At 39.8% G+C, this 18,028-nt stretch overlaps 1 protein-coding gene across 1 annotated transcript; it reads left to right on the top strand.

The window, feature by feature from the left end:
- Window positions 1–2,260: 2,260 nt before the first annotated feature.
- LOC132601341 (uncharacterized) lies at window positions 2,261–4,660 on the top strand. The gene has a single exon (XM_060314438.1). It carries the CDS (start codon window positions 2,261–2,263, stop codon window positions 4,658–4,660), a length of 2,400 nt encoding a protein of 799 aa, XP_060170421.1.
- The last annotated feature ends 13,368 nt before the right edge of the window (window positions 4,661–18,028 follow it).

Below are 18,028 nucleotides of genomic sequence, written 5' to 3'. Positions count from 1 at the left end.
CTCTATTGAAACAGCCCAAAACCTCCATTAAAACCACCACCGAAACAACGCTCATCCAAACGGCGCATCAAGCCACCATTAACTAGCCAATATTTTTGGCGGGTGGTTCTATTTAGACAAATAATCTAATCTATTAAAAGAACAAATTATTAATTGAACTGCATGGATGGATGGTTATCTCATGCAATTATGAAGTGTAATAAATGAATATTTTCGGATAATCATTTCTGCCACATGTAATATTTTAGGCTGTTTCAATAGATGAAAGAACGGTGGAGATTAATGGTGGCCTACCGCCGAGACGGATGTTGCTACAATCACCATTTTAAGTCGAGGCGGGATAGGTGGATCCGAATTTTGTGTTGGGATATAATTAGTTTAAGTTAATTTTAAAACTAACCAATTAAAACGTGCCACGTAATAAATAAAACATCTAATTATTTTTTCGGAAAAGGGCCTAAAATGCCCTTGAACTATGGAATTTGGTACAATATTGCCTTCCGTCCATCTATTGGGCCAAAAATGCCCCTGCCGTTAAAATTAAGGGCAATTCAGGCCCAATAGGTTGATGATAGGGGTATTTTAGAGCGCAAAGGTAAATGGAGGTCATTTTTGTACCAAATTTCATAATTCGAGGGCATTTTAGGCCCTTTTCCGTTTCTTCTAATCAGGGGCGGACTTACACGTAATTTGGAGGTGCTCCAGCACCCGTTAAACCCGACGCAGATTAGGTATAGTCATATAAAAAATATATGAAAAATGGGTATAAATATTTAAAAAGCACCCTGGAAACCAAAAAGTTTAGTGGGTGCTTTGGTTTCCAGGTTCAACTTAAGTGTCTCGGCTGGTCACATAGGTTCTATGTTCGAACCTCCGTGCCAGCATTTTAATATTTTGTTGACTTTGTATATTTTAATATTTTACTTTTCCTACTTTTTAGTTTATCAAATAAAAGGTAAAAGGGTTATACCTTTCCCAAAAATCAAATAAGAGACACAGCAACTAAAACCCTTATCCCCAATTTCGTTCTTCAGTTCTTCTCCTATTCTTTCCAATTTCATTTTTTATTTTCATTATCATCGTCCACTAATCTCAGAACACAGGTATTTTAATTTTTTAAGAGCTAAAAATTTGAATTAGGGTTTTGGGGGATTTATTTTTTCTGATGATGTTTGTTTATTTCTGGTCTTCTTGCTTCTGTTTGGGCAGTTGTCATCTTTTGTTATACATAGCTGCAATTAATGCCCTGTTTCAGTGAATTTTCAGATGTGGGGTATTTTCCAACATGCTTAATTCCTTTTTAATTGTGAAGGAATTTGCATAAAAGCTGTTACTATTAATTTATATATAGTAGTAGAAGTAAAGGCTCAAGATACAATCAGTACTCTTAAAGGTATTTCTATTATATTCTACTTGCTTTCATAGTATAAGTGCTTGCTATTTTCAGAAAAGACCCTCTGCTATACCACTTGTCGTGCAAATTTGGAGCATCAAAATAAGCCAATCATTAGCAGTAAATGACTAAACTTTGACATTTGACATGCAGTTAACTACCTGATGAAGACAACGGAGGAAGTAAAGATTAGTGAATTCTGTAAATCTTCTTCATACCATCTGAACTTGGGGGATTTAATTTTTCTAATGATGTTTGTTTATTTCTTAGTTCTTACACATTACAAGTTAAGGGCTTCTATATTTTCTCACCAATCTTCCGTCTAATGGTTCATCGTTGGCTCGTTGCTAATCATATATTGTTGATTTGAATACCAAATTGTGGATAGTGTAATTTGTGTTTTTTCCTTTGTTATTTTTTTGGCTAAGAACCTTTGGCTCATGATTTTGAATTTTTCTCATGTGCATTTCACTGAATTTACAAACAACGAAAATACAACTTACATAAACCATTATTAGCTAAGAATGTTAAATAATTGCATTGGAATAGCAGAATACGTAGATATTGGACTAAAGCCAAAGCTTGTTTCAAGCACTTGGTGCTATTTTTTTCTTAATAAGCAGAATAAAAAGTATACTCTATCCATAATCTATTGCTTTATAGTACATAATAGAGCGAACGTGAGCATAAATTGATAATAGAACTGGCAAAATTGTAATACTAGTGTTCTTTGTTGTCTGGAAATGAGCATATTTGTTTCTTTCCTTTCTAAATTTGGAAACGGTTCTTTCTTTCGGTATGCTACATTTAAAAGGAGTATTAATTGAATCTTGTTTTGTAGGAATTGTCTTAAATCTTTTGAATCGGATGGATAAGTTTGTCACCAGGTTAAAACGTGGACAACCAAGCTCTAGTTCTACTATTCCACCCGTTGCTTCATCCATACCTTCGGAAGTTCAGAGGGATACAAATCCTTTAAATATCAATTTCAATTATTTGAAAGCAGACCCGGCAAACAGAAGGCCTATTGCAGAATATGACCCTAATATACGTGATGAAGTTAGAAGATATTACATTAAAAAAGGACCTTGTCAGCCTATGAATCATGATTTTCCTAAAACTCAGTTTGGGAAAAAAAAGAAAACAATGTGTCAGTTTCATCCTGGTCGGTTCAAAGGTCGACATTCCAAGTGGTTAGAGTACAGTATATCAAAAGATGCTGCTTATTGTTTGTGTTGCTATTTGTTTAAAAATGAGCATGATGTTCGTGGAAATATGGGAGATGCTTTTACGAAAAAGGGCTATAAGGGTTGGAACAAGGCTAAGGAAAGATTCAAAACTCATATTGGAGAGGTAAATAACATCCACAACAAGTGTTTCAACATGATGATTGATTTGATAAATCAATCACAATCAATTCGCACTTCTTTTGACAAGCGTAACGAGAAATACAAAAATGAATCTCGACATCGCTTGGGTGCTTCAATTGATGTGGCAAGGTTTCTCTTAAGATTAGGATTGCCGTTTCGTGGTCATGATGAGAGCATATCATCTACAAATAGAGGTATATTTCTTGAACTTTTGCAATGGTATGGAGCCATGGATCAGGAAGTTGGAAGCATTATATTACAAAATGCTCCAAAAAATGAAATGACGTGTTGTCCAAAAATTCAAAAAGATATTGTTGATGCTTGTGCAAAAGAAACAATCAAAGCTATTATTGAAGACTTGGATGGTGATTATTTCGGAATACTAGTTGATGAATCGAAGGATATATCACACAAGGAGCAAATGGCACTTGTTCTACGATATGTTGACAAAAAAGGTGAAGTGATAGAGCGATTTGTTGGTATTGTCCATGTTAATGATACATCTGCACGATCAATGAAGGAAACAGTCTATTCTTTTCTTTCGGATCACTCATTAAGTCCATCCCAAATACGTGGGCAAGGTTATGATGGTGCTAGTAACATGCAAGGAGAACTAAATGGTCTTAAAAGTTTAATTTTGCGTGATACTCCATCTGCATATTCCACTCATTGTTTTGCTCACCAATTGCAGTTGACACTTGTGGCTCTTGTGAAGAAAACTTCAGATGTGGATGATTTTTTTTGTATAGTTACTAATGTATTGAATATTGTTGAAGCATCTTATAAGCGCAGGGATTTGCTCAGACAACATCAAGCTGCAAAGTTAGAAGAGTTGCTCATTTCTGGTAAAATGCACACAGGACGGGGACTAAATCAAGAACGTGGGCTTCAACAACCAGGTGACACTCGTTGGGGTTCTCATTATAAAACATTACAGAACTTCATTAATATATTTCCATCAATTCTTTATGTTCTTGAATTTGCTGCATGTGAGTGTCCAAATTATATCGATAGACTTACAGCTGAAAGTCTTGTGGATAAGATTAAGGGGTTTGATTTTGTTTTTATGTTGCACTTGATGTTGGAAGTTCTGAAGAAGACAAATTATTTGAACTGCTCATTACAGAAGATGGATCAAGATATTGTCAATGCTATGGGGCTGCTCAATACTGCAAAGCAAGAATTGCAAATGATGAGGGATAGGGGATGGAAATCATTACTGGATGATGTCCTTTCTTTTTGTAATAAGCATGAGATATTTATTCTGAAGATGGATGCTAACTACATTCCTGGGAAGTCGAAACGTAGAGCTCTTGATGTTACATATTCTCATCATTTTCGTGTTGGAATTTTTTATCCTGTTATTGATTTGCTGCTGCAGGAGCTTAATAATCGTTTCGACACTGTTAGTACTGATTTACTTCTTGGTATGGCTTGTTTACATCCAGCTAAGTCATTTGGTAATTTTGATAAGAAAAAGGCAATGAGGTTGGCTGAATATTATCCGAATGAGTTTGATAGCAACAAGCTTCGAGATCTCAGTTGCCAGCTTCATAATTTCATAGTGCATGTTCGAGGTTCTGATAAGAGATTTTTCAATATGAAGGGGATTACTGATCTTGCTAAAGTACTGGTTCAATCAGAATTGCACCAGACCTGGCCACTTGTTTATTTGCTTATCAAGTTGACTCTTATTCTTCCTGTTGCTACTGCTTCTGTGGAACGAGCTTTCTCATCGATGAAGTACATCAAAAATGAACTCCGCAACAGTATGAGTGATGAATTTTTAAATGGTTGTTTAGTCTGCTATGTAGAGCGTGGGATATTTGCAACTATAAGTAATGATGCTATTATTCATCATTTTCAGAAAATGAAAAGTCGTCGAGTGCAGTTGTGATTTGTGACTGCAAGTCTTTTTTTTGGATCAGACTTGAGACTAAGTCTTTTTTTTTTTGGGATCGGACTTGTGACTACGACTAGAAGTCCTTTTTTTTTTGGATCAGACTTGAGACTAAGTCTTTTTTTTTGGGATCGGACTTGTGACTACTGACTAGAAGGCTTTCTTTTGTATGAAACTTGTGATTAAAAGCCTCTTTTGGTAATGATAATATTAGTTGCAGTTTTCTTTTAGTGTTGCATTCAAATAGTTGTGCATTTATATTATGTCATCGTTAGCAACTCATGTTAAAGAAAATGAGGCACCCACGACCCTGAAATCCTGGGTCCGCCACTGCTATGCATGTACTTCAAAGTAAAAACCAAAAAACAATCTTCACACTGCGATAAAGATATTATTATTCCTATACCAGTAAAAATACACTTATACATTTGCTTCACTCTTCCTGTATTGTTGTATCTAGATACAAATTGAGGCACAGAAGGTCACATGTCACTGCTTGGAAACATTTATAAAGTCTTGAGTACTTGTTGCAGTTTGGTAAGCGGGATAACTAGTTTAACCTTCCCATTCTGGAAATAGACCATGTACTGATCCAGGTTGTAATAGATTTTTTCTCTGTACACAAATTTTGAAAAGAACAGACTGCTATATTTTGAAAAGAACAGTAGTGGTGCAGTTGATGAGTTCAGTCATCGAGACCAGCCACGCTGAGATAAATTCAACCAGCCTTACTTGGGATTGGAGAAACAAATACGTAGACTATCTTGAAACAGGTAAATTGCTATCTGATACCAAAGAATCTAGGGCCCTTCAAACCAAAGCAGCCAGATTTTGTCTGGTCGATGGCCAGTTATACCGAAGGTCATTTTACAGTCCCTTGGCAAGATGTTTGGGGCCAGGAGAAACCGATTATGCTATAAGGAAAATTCACGAGGGGACTTATGGAAATCACTCGGAAGCAATTCACTAGTGCGCAAGCTGATCGGGGCCGGTTACTACTGGAACGAGATGGAGAAGGCCGCAAAAGCCTTCGTCCAAAAATGCAATGAATGCCAAAGACACGCTCCATCGATACATCAATCGCGAGAGGAACTTCATCCGGTCCTTTCCCCGTGGCCATTCATGAAATGGGGAATGGACAAAGTAGGGCCTTTGCCTTGGGCTCCAGGTAAGGTGCATTTTATTTTACTTATGAGTGACTATTTCTCTAAATGGTTTGAAGCATAGGCAGTCGAGAAGGTCATAGAAAAGGAAGTCATCGATTTCATATATGACCATGTAATCTGTCGGTTCGGGATACCCGTGAAAATTACATGTGATAACGGGAAACCATTCATAGGCAGCAAAGTCAGCAAGTTCTTCGAAGAATACAAGATCAAAAAGATCTTGTCTACCCCGTACCATCCAAGCGCGAATGGTCAAGCTGAATCGACAAACAAAAGTATACTGCAGCACTTAAAGAAAAGATTGACCGGGTTTAAGCACAGGTGGAAGGAGATTCTACCCGAGGTCTTATGGGCCTATCGTACAACGGTAAGATTGAGTACCGAGGAAATCCCGTTCTCCCTGGTATATAGAATCGAGGCATTGATACCCATTGAAGTCGATGAACCAAGCTTAAGATTTCAACACGCTACAGAGGCATCGAATCGCGAAGCAATGACTACTAGTCTGAATCTAGTGGACGAAAAGAGGGAAGCTGCCTACATCCGGTTAGCAGCTCAAAAGCAAAGGATGCAAAGATACTATAATCGAGGGGCCAACCTTAGGCATTTTCAGATTGGGGACTTGGTCTTGAGGAAAGTCATACTCCACACCAAGAACCCCAATGAAGGGAAATTGGGGCCGAATTGGGAAGGGTCATACAGAGTCACCGACGTTACCAGGAAAGGTTCCTATTAGCTCCAGACTGAAAATGAAAAACAGCTTCCAAATAACTGGAATGTGGCGCACCTAAAGCGATACTATTGCTAAAGGTACGAGTAACCTTTACTTTTTCTGTTCTTTTTCGTCTAACAATGCAGACATATATCGAAGTGGACATCGGAAGCAACAATGGAAGTCGGAAAGTCATAGACTTAGGACGGAAAGCATGTGCTGCAATCTTTTTCCCTTCGATCAGTTTTGTCCCAGAGTGGGTTTTTCGGTAAGGTTTTTAATGAGGCAGTGCCATACAACGTGCTACTAAAATAAAGAAGACCGGTCAAGAACCGGGGACTGCCCACATCAGATCAATAGTACTCGAGCCCTCACACTTCATACTCAAGTACTAGGGGACTATTATATCCTAGGCTAATCTATACCTATTTAAAGCCAAGGCTTGAATGATAGAATTTTATGTAAGGGACAAACGGTCGATTGAATCGTGCCCGATTAGTTTGTTCTTGCCACGACAACTATTGTAATTTTGTCTCCGGTTCTATCAATAAACGTGGAAATTCCTCAAAGTATCATCTTGGCTGAAACTATTCCTTCGCATTAATATTGCATTCCATCGGACCCCAAGTATCCGAAATGTGCAAACTAAAAGACTACAGTCTAAATTGTTAAAGACTACGGTCATCGGATCCCCAAGTATTCGAAATGTGCAAACTAAAAGACTACGCTCTAAATTGTTAAAGACTACGGTCTAAAAACCCAAAAATGACAACCCAGCTTGTCTAGTAAATTACGGGAAAAATGATGACCGAAATCATTAAGATTTCTACCCGATCATGTTATGCGACTTAGAGACGTCTAAGTTTGCAAACAGGGAAATAAGGCCTTTTGTATGTCACATATTCATGAACTTGTTAACGGTTAACAAATAACCTCAATATCGTCTCTGAAATTCGGTACTAGGGTAATATCACGACGGTAGCACTCGAGACTGAGTTACTACCACTATAAATTTTATTTTTTTGCCAACGAAATGATATATACTAAGGCAATAGCGCATATCGGACAAACATTAAACCAAGTCAATGATTGTTCTAATTCTTAAACACAGAATATAAGGCAATGAAAAACGGTGAATAAACCGGGCAAAAATTTTCTTATATATATATATTAAAGGTTTACAAAGGCTCAGATAACGACCTTGAGTTTCAAAAGACAAAAAGAAACCTAAAACTCCTAAGCCTGATCTTCGCCCGAGCTTTCGGCATCACCCTTCTCTTACTTGAGGTCACTATCCGACCCCTCAGGATCATACACGGCCTTCGCCTCTGCCTTGAGCCTCTTGGCCTCTTCGATCTGTCCTGATAAGTCCACCCCGGTGGCATGAATTTCTTCTAGGGTCTCCCTTCGGGATAGACAACGCATATATTCGGCCCGAGTGTCCCTAACCCTCTCGGTTGTGGTTACATCGACTTTATACTGAGCCAACATCCCATCAAAACTCTATATTTGACCTAGGGCTTCATTGTATTTAGCTCGTAGATCGACAATATCCCGGCCAAGATTGTCACGCTTTGACTCGGCCAGCAAGTTTCGATCGAAGTTCAGTAATTAGCTTCGACACCTCATCAACCTTCTCCGTCATCACACGAAGCTGATACTTGAGAGCATCTCGCTCGGTGGCAACACCAATCATTTTGCCTTTGAAGGCCTCGAGTTCGAGCTTGATCTCGTTGAGCTCTAACCGAAGTTGGTCAATCTGGGTCACATAATCCCGGGCCTGAGAAGGAGTAGTGTTACCATCGGCTATTAACCGCTTATTATGAACTTCAAAATCCCTTACCTTCTCTGCTAGGAGGTCATGTTCTCGTTTGACCTCGGCCTCATTCCGGGCCCTCTCCAGATCGGACTGAAGAGTGGAAGGGTTGGGAACGCTCGAGATATACTCCAGGTTCTACTTGTAGAGCTTTCTGAGTGCTTCCGTCTCTTGAATTTGATTCTCAAGCTGATCCTTAAGACGGTCCACCCCAACCTCAGTCGGTCGAAGCTTTCATGATAAAGCATGGAGGTCTAGAACAAGAAAGGTCCAATTGTTAGAATAAGAAAAGAAAATAAAGCTAAGTATAAAAACAAAAAGGGAGAATGCATACCCGATTTAAAGCCTACTGAGCCTCGTTGAAAAGGAAGGATTCACTGACCTCACTCATCATCTTTCGATCCTCTGCAGTCACCAGAGGGTACAGATAACTGGTCACCCCAATCGGACCAGATAACATATTCATATCAGCCAGCACTATAAATGAGACCCGTCTTTTTTGGTTCGGGTCTATGCTCGGGGCCGAAAAAGTTTTCTCTAATCGGGGACCGGAATTAACCCTAAAAAGATTGGCTACGGGGATGGGTAGATGGCCGAACCCTGAGTGGCCCTCGACCATGATATCATCTTTTTCGGGCAAATGACTAGATGCATCTTTCGGCGCTACAGACCCTCAGTCATTTTGCCTTTGGCCTTTGAGCCCTCGGATAGAACGACCATTGATCAAGGCGTGAGTCCTGTATGCAAATAATGGTCTCAGCCAAAGCCATAACTTGTATTGGAAGGATGGAACATATACCATATAGAGGTGCAATGTAAGGTACCTTCGAGCATGAGGTAGTAGACACCGTTCTTGATCTGTCCTCTGCGGCTATCTCCTTCTCCGATCCTCGACTGGGTGAAAGCTCGATGGCAGCAACTTTAAAAACCCCCTCTCTCAACCCGACGATTTTCAAACCCACCGATTTCGGGGCATTATTTTTTGAGCTAGCCGGCTCTTGACTTGTACTTTCCACCAATGGTGGAATTGTTTCTGTTGAGCTTTTCAGCTTTTGGTTGGTGTTTTCCTTAGAAGACTGGTGCCTGACTAACATGAAGTCCTCTTCATCGGAGTGATTCTTGAGTAAGTCAATGGCCTCAGGTTCTAGAACCCGGGCCCTGGCATCTTCTTTAGAAGCTTCCTTGGGGGCAAGCCTCGACTTCTTTCTGTCCTTAGAAGGGGCACCAGAAGGTTCGGAGGACTGTCTCTTCCTCTTCTCACTCTTATCTTCCTCGGCGGCCCCGACCCTGATTTGTAGATGGGTAGGGGGCTTAGAAGGTTGTCTTTCACCGGTAGCCTCAATGTCGACTTCATCATCCGAAGCTTCTTCTTCATTCTGCCCCCGGATATTGGTGATCTTTAACAGGCCTGTAAAGAAGAAAGAACAAAATAAGTAAACACGTTATGCCATAATACAAGAGGAGGTAGAACAAGACCTCGGTCAGAGACTCACCATGATTCTCGGCTTCCCATTTTCCCTTGGATAACGAATGCCAGTTGCGTTCGGCATAGGTAAGTTGAGAGCATATTTTCCCGATCCATTCCTCCAAGTTAGCAACCACACTGAGGTTTCGGGGAATTTTTGCAAACATATGAACAAATTTAAAGATCGTTGCAAATAAAGCATCAGAAGTGCCACTGGGCTATTTGAAAATATAATTCACATATGAGTCGGGTTCCACTTCTCGGGGAACAACATCTTATCAGCAAGGATCAGATCTTCGATCCTCACCCAGACAAATCTTCCCTGCCAGCCTTGGTCCCTATCCTCGTCAACGCTAGAGAAGGGAGCTTTCCTTGCTCGTCTTGTGAGCTTGATCATACCTCCCCGACATACCTGGGGACTATACAACTGGATGAGGTAGTTGACCGTGAAAGGCTCATTCACGTTGGTTGCAAAATAACAGAGGAGTACAACGATCCTCCAAAATGAGGGGTGGATCTGTCCGGGTTAGATCTCGTACCTCTTACAAAAGTCCACGACCACCGTGTTGAGTGGACCAAATGTGAAGGGGTATGTATAAACACTCAGATACCCCTCCACATGGGTCGTTATGGTTTCAGCGTGCTTGGGAATAACAACCTCTTTGTGTTTCCAACCACAGTCCTTCTTGACCTGCTTGAGTTTATTCGGGGGAATCGTGCATATATAGTCTGATATATTAGCACCTCGATCCCCTTGCTGAGAAGGCCTCTCGACCTTGAAATTCCTGGTTGTTACGTAGTCAGATGGGACGAAATCTAACAATTTCGGTTCCGATTTTGGAGCCGAGGAAGTCTCACCGATTTTTGTTTTCGAAGACTTGGTCATTGTTCTGGAAATAGCAAGATTTGAAGATTTGGTATGAAGGTTTGAAGGTCTAGGGAGATTTGTTGAAGATATGATATTGGAAGTATGAATGTATGAAGGTATGCGTATTCAAAGGCACGATGGTAATTTTTTAGAGTGAAAATTCTGAAAGTAAAAAATGAAAGGAAAAACTTGGCTTTTATAGGGAGAGGACGAGACGGTTGACATTCCGTAATCGACCCCTTACCCAACGGGGTCCTGACGCGTGGCTGGTGTTAGAGCGACGTGACGGATGGGACTCTGATCTTATCTATTTATATGAAACGTACAAGGGAAGGAACCGGACCTACTTTCAATTCCCATCGCTTCGAGCTATCTAAACACATGTATACGGGCGAGGTCGAAGCCAAAGCTGCCCTCGATTCTCCGTCACGTTATTAAAAAACATTTGGGCCGAAGGCCCCATAGTCGAGATTTCAGCATGGTCAAGGACAAGCGTCGACATTGATTCAACTGAGACCGAAGGTGGTTGAGTAGATAAAATGTCGATCATAGCCAATTATGGCCCGAACGGACTAAGAACACCGAGATAGAACGAGAAGCGGATGAACATGGGGGTCTTTAGCAATACATTTTGATTTTTTCCACGTTACTTCAAAACTTACATGTCAAAATAACTGCGAATCCAATATTGCGAAAGCATAAACAAGGGTAAAAGTTCAAACGTAGGGTAGAAGCCGAATGCATTCAATAAAAATCGATATAAGGCCGATCCACAAAGTTCTACTAATTTTCTTCATATAACGACCCGATTTCCTCAGGTACATCAGTCCAACGAAGAAACAAGACCTAACTTATGGCCCTAAACTAGAACAAAAAGGAATCCCAAACCGGTATAGTAAACCAAAGGTTGAGAACTTCGGCCTATGCCTTAGGGTACTAATACAATATAAAACATAGACTAGATGATCCCGAGGACTATCCTCGGGAGCAGCCAAAACAGGGCTATTTGGGTCTGGTAGATCCTCCTCATCAAGAACGATCATCGAGGGTGGTCCATCATGGGGTATTTCCTGCCGAGTCTCTATGATATGGCGCGTTCTAACCCGAGAGCCTATCCCTGAGGGAATGGCCGAGGTGCTTGTAGTGACTTGTCGGCTGGATGTCCTCACCGACGCAGGCGAAGTCTTTCTCCCCCCAACGGCATCCTCGGCACCCTATTCGATGATGTTTTTTCCTTTTGAAGACCTTTTTGTCGGGAGCCCTGAAAATCGAAGAGTCGAGGTTAGAATATGAAATGGAAAAGCTAACGAATTTCACAAACAGATTGAAAATTACCATGGTTTTTTCCTTTTCACCCTTCGGGTGCCATGCTCCTCCAAGAACGGCCTGCATTACGAGAAGCGCCTAAAAGTGCAACTAACCATTCAAAGATAGTGATTACAAGCTCAGACTCGATCGGATTCGGGATAGGGTTCCAGGTCTCTGGGAAGTCTGCGGATAAAGAGCAGTGAAGTTGGGTCGTACGAATCATCACGAACCGATGTAGCCATCCCCGGTTATAATCATCTTCTGGATCTATGAGACCTCGAGTTCCTCGAGGTAGCAGATGAACTATCCCCCCTCAGATTACCCGGGGTACATATATATGTAACAAATGATCGAGGGTAAAGGGAACCCCGACTATGTTAGCTAATATTTCGAAGCAGTACACGAGCCTCCAAATATGTGGAGCGATTTGGCTAATACAAACACAGTATCGGTGACAGAAGTCCTCGATGACTTGAGGAATGGGAAGAGAAAACCTGATGGCAAAGGGGTAGGTATAGATCATCGAATAACCAGCAACGTGATAATTGATCCTCGCCTCGCTTTCAACAGGACGGACATCGACATCCGCACCGAGGTTGCAATCCTTCCTAACAACGGGGATGGTAGCGTCGTTGATAAAGGATTCAAATTTCTCCACAGAATCGAGGTGACAAGATATTTTGCAGTCATTCGCGTATTTGAAACCGACAGAAAGAATGTCCACAGCAAGGAATTCTAACTCCTCCTTAGGGTTGGTCGCCCCCATCGCTGAAAAGGGCGGTGATGTAGAATGGTCCTCACCTTGGGTTAACAGCGGTAGAGAAGCCATGATCAAGACATACGCGTAGTGTCAAGCGAAGGAAGATAGTGGTCTAAGAAAAAGGATTAAATCTCAGAAGAGAACATAGAACTTGGCAGAAGCGAACAAAGGTGTTACACCCCGCACTTTCAGAGCATGAGCATGCTACGTACTTCACCATCGTAATGGAGTATGAGAGACGTCCCATCAAGTTTTGAAAGGTACAAGCCATGGGAAGTACGTAACAATGGAGTAAAGGATGAATTGCGATCTCGTAAGTCGTAACCGGGAAGGACAACCTTGAAACATGAGAACATGCCCATTATCAAGTATAATAAATTATAAATAGTATGCAAGGGGAGTTTTGGAAGATTCCGGGACCAAGCAAATCAAAGAAAATAAGTTTGTCAAAAATTTGAAAAAATTTGGCAGAATTACGGACAAAATTTTGGGTCAAATTTGGAGGGGTATATCTCCAGGTATATGGGGAGTTTTAAGGTGTTTTAAAAGCCTAAAATAAATTTCGTCGAGTCTAGTTTCCAACGCAACAAACTGCTCGTCGATAGGACATCAGAGTCGAGAATTATGGGCGTTACAAGTTCGGCTGACAAAGCCGAAACGCGTGCTACAGTACTGCTATAGTACTACTACAGTACTGCTACAGTAATGCTACAGTGCCACCGACTTTGCCCACCTATAAAAGGTTCAAGATACCATTTTTCAGCTCCAAAAACAGATCCTAAAGCCCAACACACATATAGGGTCAAATATGTCATAAAAAGTGAGGGTTTGAAGTGATTTTTGGCTAATCAAGGCTCGGGTAACGCATAGTTACGGTTATAGTATCATTTTGCGGTGGATTTCGGCTTGGATTCAAAGTGGATATTGGAGATATTATTGTTATAACAAGGGAAATGTATGAATCTCTCCTTATTGATATCAATTTCGGCTTCTTTACGAAAATAAAGTTATTAAATAGTAGTATCAAAAGTTGGTTAGTTGAGAAATTTGAGAAATTTGGAAAACATCGTGTGGGGTGTTTTAGGAAATATATTGGTATGGATAATGGTCTTGATGATGTTGGTATCGTTGTTGTTGATTGGATGTTGATATTATGATTTCGGGCTAGACATATAAACAGGGGAGATGCTGCCTGAATTTCGGTATATTCTAAATGGATTTAAATTAAGGGTTTAAGACGAGCGTATAACGATGTGCCTAACAATAATATGAATGGTTTACATGTAGATTTACGAGCTTGGAAGGATAAACGTTGAGTAGTTAAGGAGACCAAAAGGTATGTTAAGGCTATTCCTCTTTCTTTTAAAGGCATGATTTATTTCCTATGAACGCATACACGCCTTTCATAATACCTTATTTCTGAAAACACTAGCAGTTCATGATTCTAAAAATCCTTATGATGCTAAAGACGAATGTTTTCTATAAGGACCATGATGAGGATTATGATGATCCCATTTCCGGGGATTCCAAAGTTATGGTTTTAATGTCATTATGAGATTACTGAGCTGGTTTCAAGATTTTGATTATGTTTGTTGATATTGATCTCATCTTATGATTTTTCTCAAAAGGCATGATTCCTATTTTATGATTCCATATATATTTCCATAACTCTCTTACTTCTAAAAGTTAGAAGTTCATGATTCTTAAAAACTTCTTGTGATATTTAAGATGAGATATTTTCTATGATGAACATGATAATGAAGATCTTAATTCTAGAAATTCCAAAGTTTATGATTTTAATGCTATTATGAGATTATTGAGCTTATTTCATGACTTTCTCGATTTTATTCATTTTTGTTGATCTCACCTTATAATAATTGTTCCTTCAAGGTGGGATAAATAATGATGACTGATCCATAATATAATCGGAGGCTACCGACCTTACGTCACTTCGATATAGTTGTGGCTTTTGATTGGGCTCTCATGCATGCTTTGTATATATATATATATATATATATATATATATATATATATATATATATATATGTGTATTTTCTCACACCGCGCTGCGCTATAGTCGGTCGGGCATGGCACGTAGATGTGCACACCACTGCAGTGGGCCTGTTATAATATTGCCCCGGACGCGGGCTAATGATGATACCACCGAGCCTTAATGGCCGGGCATGATACTATATATATGACACCAAGCCTTAATGGCCCGGCATAATACTATATATATGACACCGAGCCTTAATGGCCGGGCATGGTACTATATATATGTATAAAAATGTTTTTTTTAAAAGGCTAAGCATGCATGACACCGCCTTATGAGGCATCCAGATGTACATGTTATCTCCCTTATTCCATGTTCCCTTTCATATCTATTTTATGTTGTTATTCATGCCTTATATACTCAGTACATTATTCGTACTGACGTCCCTTCTTGTGGACGCTGTGCTCATGCCCGCAGGTAGGCAGGGAGACGGATCAGACCCGTAGGTGTTCGATCAGCGGATTCTCAAGAGCACTCCACTTACTTCGGAGCTGCAGTCTATTTGGTATTGTCCTTATGATCATTTGAAATCTATGTAGTGGCTCATAGACGTGTGTGTACAGTTAGATGTTTTATACCTCCACCGGTTCATATTGTTGTATAATATATTGGTGGCCTTGTTGGCCTTATTTTGAGCTCTTGATACTTTACTGTTAACCTTGTCGGCTTTATGATAAACGTTATGTTGTGGCGACCTTGTCGGTCCGCATATGTACATATGTGCTAAATGAGCGGATATTCCTATTTTGGGCTTTTTCTATGTGCAGGTGTTCTTTGAGTTATGGTTTATAATGTTCAAAGTAACGGATAAGTCAGGTGGTTCCCGGCCTACGGGTCAGAGCTCGTCATACTCCTGGTAGGGGTGTGACAAAGTGGTATTAGAGCAGATCGTCCTAGTAAATGTCTACGAGTCGTGTCCAGTAGAGTCTTGTTTATGGGTGTGTAGCGCGCCATACTTATAAACAAGAGGCTGCAGGGTATTTAGGAACCATTGACCTTTCTTTCTTATCTTAGATCATACCATAGAGCTAAATCATAGGATATGGTGTCCCCGATTCTAACCCCAAATGTTTTGATCATGGATAAGCAGTTGATTATGCCGCTACGAGGTAATTGTTGGGAATTGAAGTTGTTCATTGAAAAGGTATGTTTCCTATTTTATTAATATGAATAGATGTTGATATAAGAACTTGAGCAAGATATTATGGGTATTTATGATTGCTCTGTGGGGCATTGGATGTGTTTTCTGGGCTGTGTGCAGGAATGAGGTAGTAAGAGTTATAGAGGAAGCATTGCCGAAATTTTACAAATTGAATTGTTTGCATGTCTATAGAGAAAGAGTAAAAGGAAAATGTGACCATCAGCCGTTTGGTAAGTCGTGATTGAAGGAACAACTGTGCGATGCTTTCAAAGAGAAGTTTTAGAGTGATTTTAATTTAATTTAAGGAGGAACCCTGGAGGGAAAAATGATTAGTAGTTAAGAAACTGGGATGAGTTGCATCCGAGATTTCGGAGGATTGGGACCTATTAGAAACATAAAGAAAGTTGACATTAGGAACACAAATACAATATTACGATTTATAGATTAGATTGGTTATTAAGTGATAACAAAGAGATATTGATATGGGAAAGGAAGTTAACGAGTATGGGAAAGTTCCACCCTAGAAATATATATATATATATATATATATATACAAGATCAAGATGGGTTTGTACTCATAGTGGAATTTTGTGCAAACCTTTTGGTAGATATGATTAAGTGGCAAACGGGAAAGAGCACTTTAAGAGCAAAGGAAATCAAGGAGGACCTTGAGGACAGAAGTACGAGAAAATGCGGTTATAAATTAATTAAAGGAAGTTATGTGATCGGTGACGATAAGAGGAAGTTTAATAAATTAGTAAGGTTGGCCAAAGGTAGATAGTGATGGCATAAGACAGTGGACTTGGAATAGAGATATGATTACAAAAGAAACTGGACGAATATACGAGAGATAGACATACATACGAGCAAGCTATGGTATCGTAAAGGGAATAAGAAATGAACGAAGGAAGAAAGAAAAGGGTGTATTTTACTAAAATTTCATGATGAGAATAAAAATCGGCAGGACATTAGAAGGATTATGACGCATGATTATGATATACACAATTAGTTAAGAGAAACTATGGGACACTATGAGCTAAATTAAGGAAAGGACGAATCGTGAGAATGAATGAGAGAGTATCGACTTTTATTGGTATGGTATAAACCCAACTCGGAATCGGAAACCAAGAGTAAGAGGAATCTCAAGGGTACTGGTGAAATGATAGTTATGAAGGAAAATTGCGGCCGAAGGAGCATGGTATAGTCGGGCATTCTATAAGGAGCCTAACGAATTCCGGTGTCACCATTAATTCATTAACTTAGGGAACTGTTAGGCATGAAGAAAGGAAGTGGTTTCAGTTGTGTCCAATGTGTGTGGATGTTTGACTTGATACAAGAATTCAGTTAGCAAAAAAATAAATAAATAAAGAAATAAGTCAAACCATGCGATGAAAGTAACTCCGGCATCATATGGACTAGAGGAGTTGAAGGATCGCTAGGGTCGGCCAAATGATTACCAAAGACGGTCAATACTCGAATGTTACTGGTATATGAGAACATTCTTAGACAAATTAGAATATTCCCAAGCACAGAAGAAGGAAATGTACTGGCTTGAAGGAGTCAAAATTCGAGATGAACTAATATAGCAAGGATGTGCTAAAGAAAGTGGAAATGAACTAAATGCAAGTATGTTATGAGACAAACATGGGAAATGAGGCATGACAAGATAATGAAGGTTTAGCAAATCAAGGAAATAAGTTTTGTCAATGCAATACTTTGTGTTCCGGGCTATGATTCGAATCTCTCGTACCAGAGAAATTTTTGGTTACAATTAAATATGCCCCAAAAGGTAACAGAAGAAGTGAGAAGGCCTACAAGTGACCAAGGATAAGTGTCAGGGATTAGTAAAGAGGAATCATAGCGCTGGAAGAGATGAGAGTCTTAAAAGAGGAATATTTATAGGAATTTCAATGATCGTCAAAGGAAAGAAAGACACTATGCCTATGGATAGCACGACAGCAGCACTACCTGAGACTAGAAAATATCTCCTGCGTCGTGAAATCATAAATAACCGTTTATATCAAATCGTGAGAGTATATGTCATAGGACCATATAAATAATAGTGTGGGGGATGAA

This window comes from Lycium barbarum, chromosome 7 (assembly GCF_019175385.1).
Source record: "Lycium barbarum isolate Lr01 chromosome 7, ASM1917538v2, whole genome shotgun sequence".
In the NCBI taxonomy this organism is placed as follows: Eukaryota; Viridiplantae; Streptophyta; class Magnoliopsida; order Solanales; family Solanaceae; genus Lycium; species Lycium barbarum.
This window is presented reverse-complemented; position numbering and strand designations above follow the sequence as displayed.

Coding starts and splice junctions, on each gene's coding strand:
- LOC132601341 (XM_060314438.1), top strand. CDS start 2,261: ATGGATAAGTTTGTCACCAGGTTAAAACGTGGACAACCAAGCTCTAGT.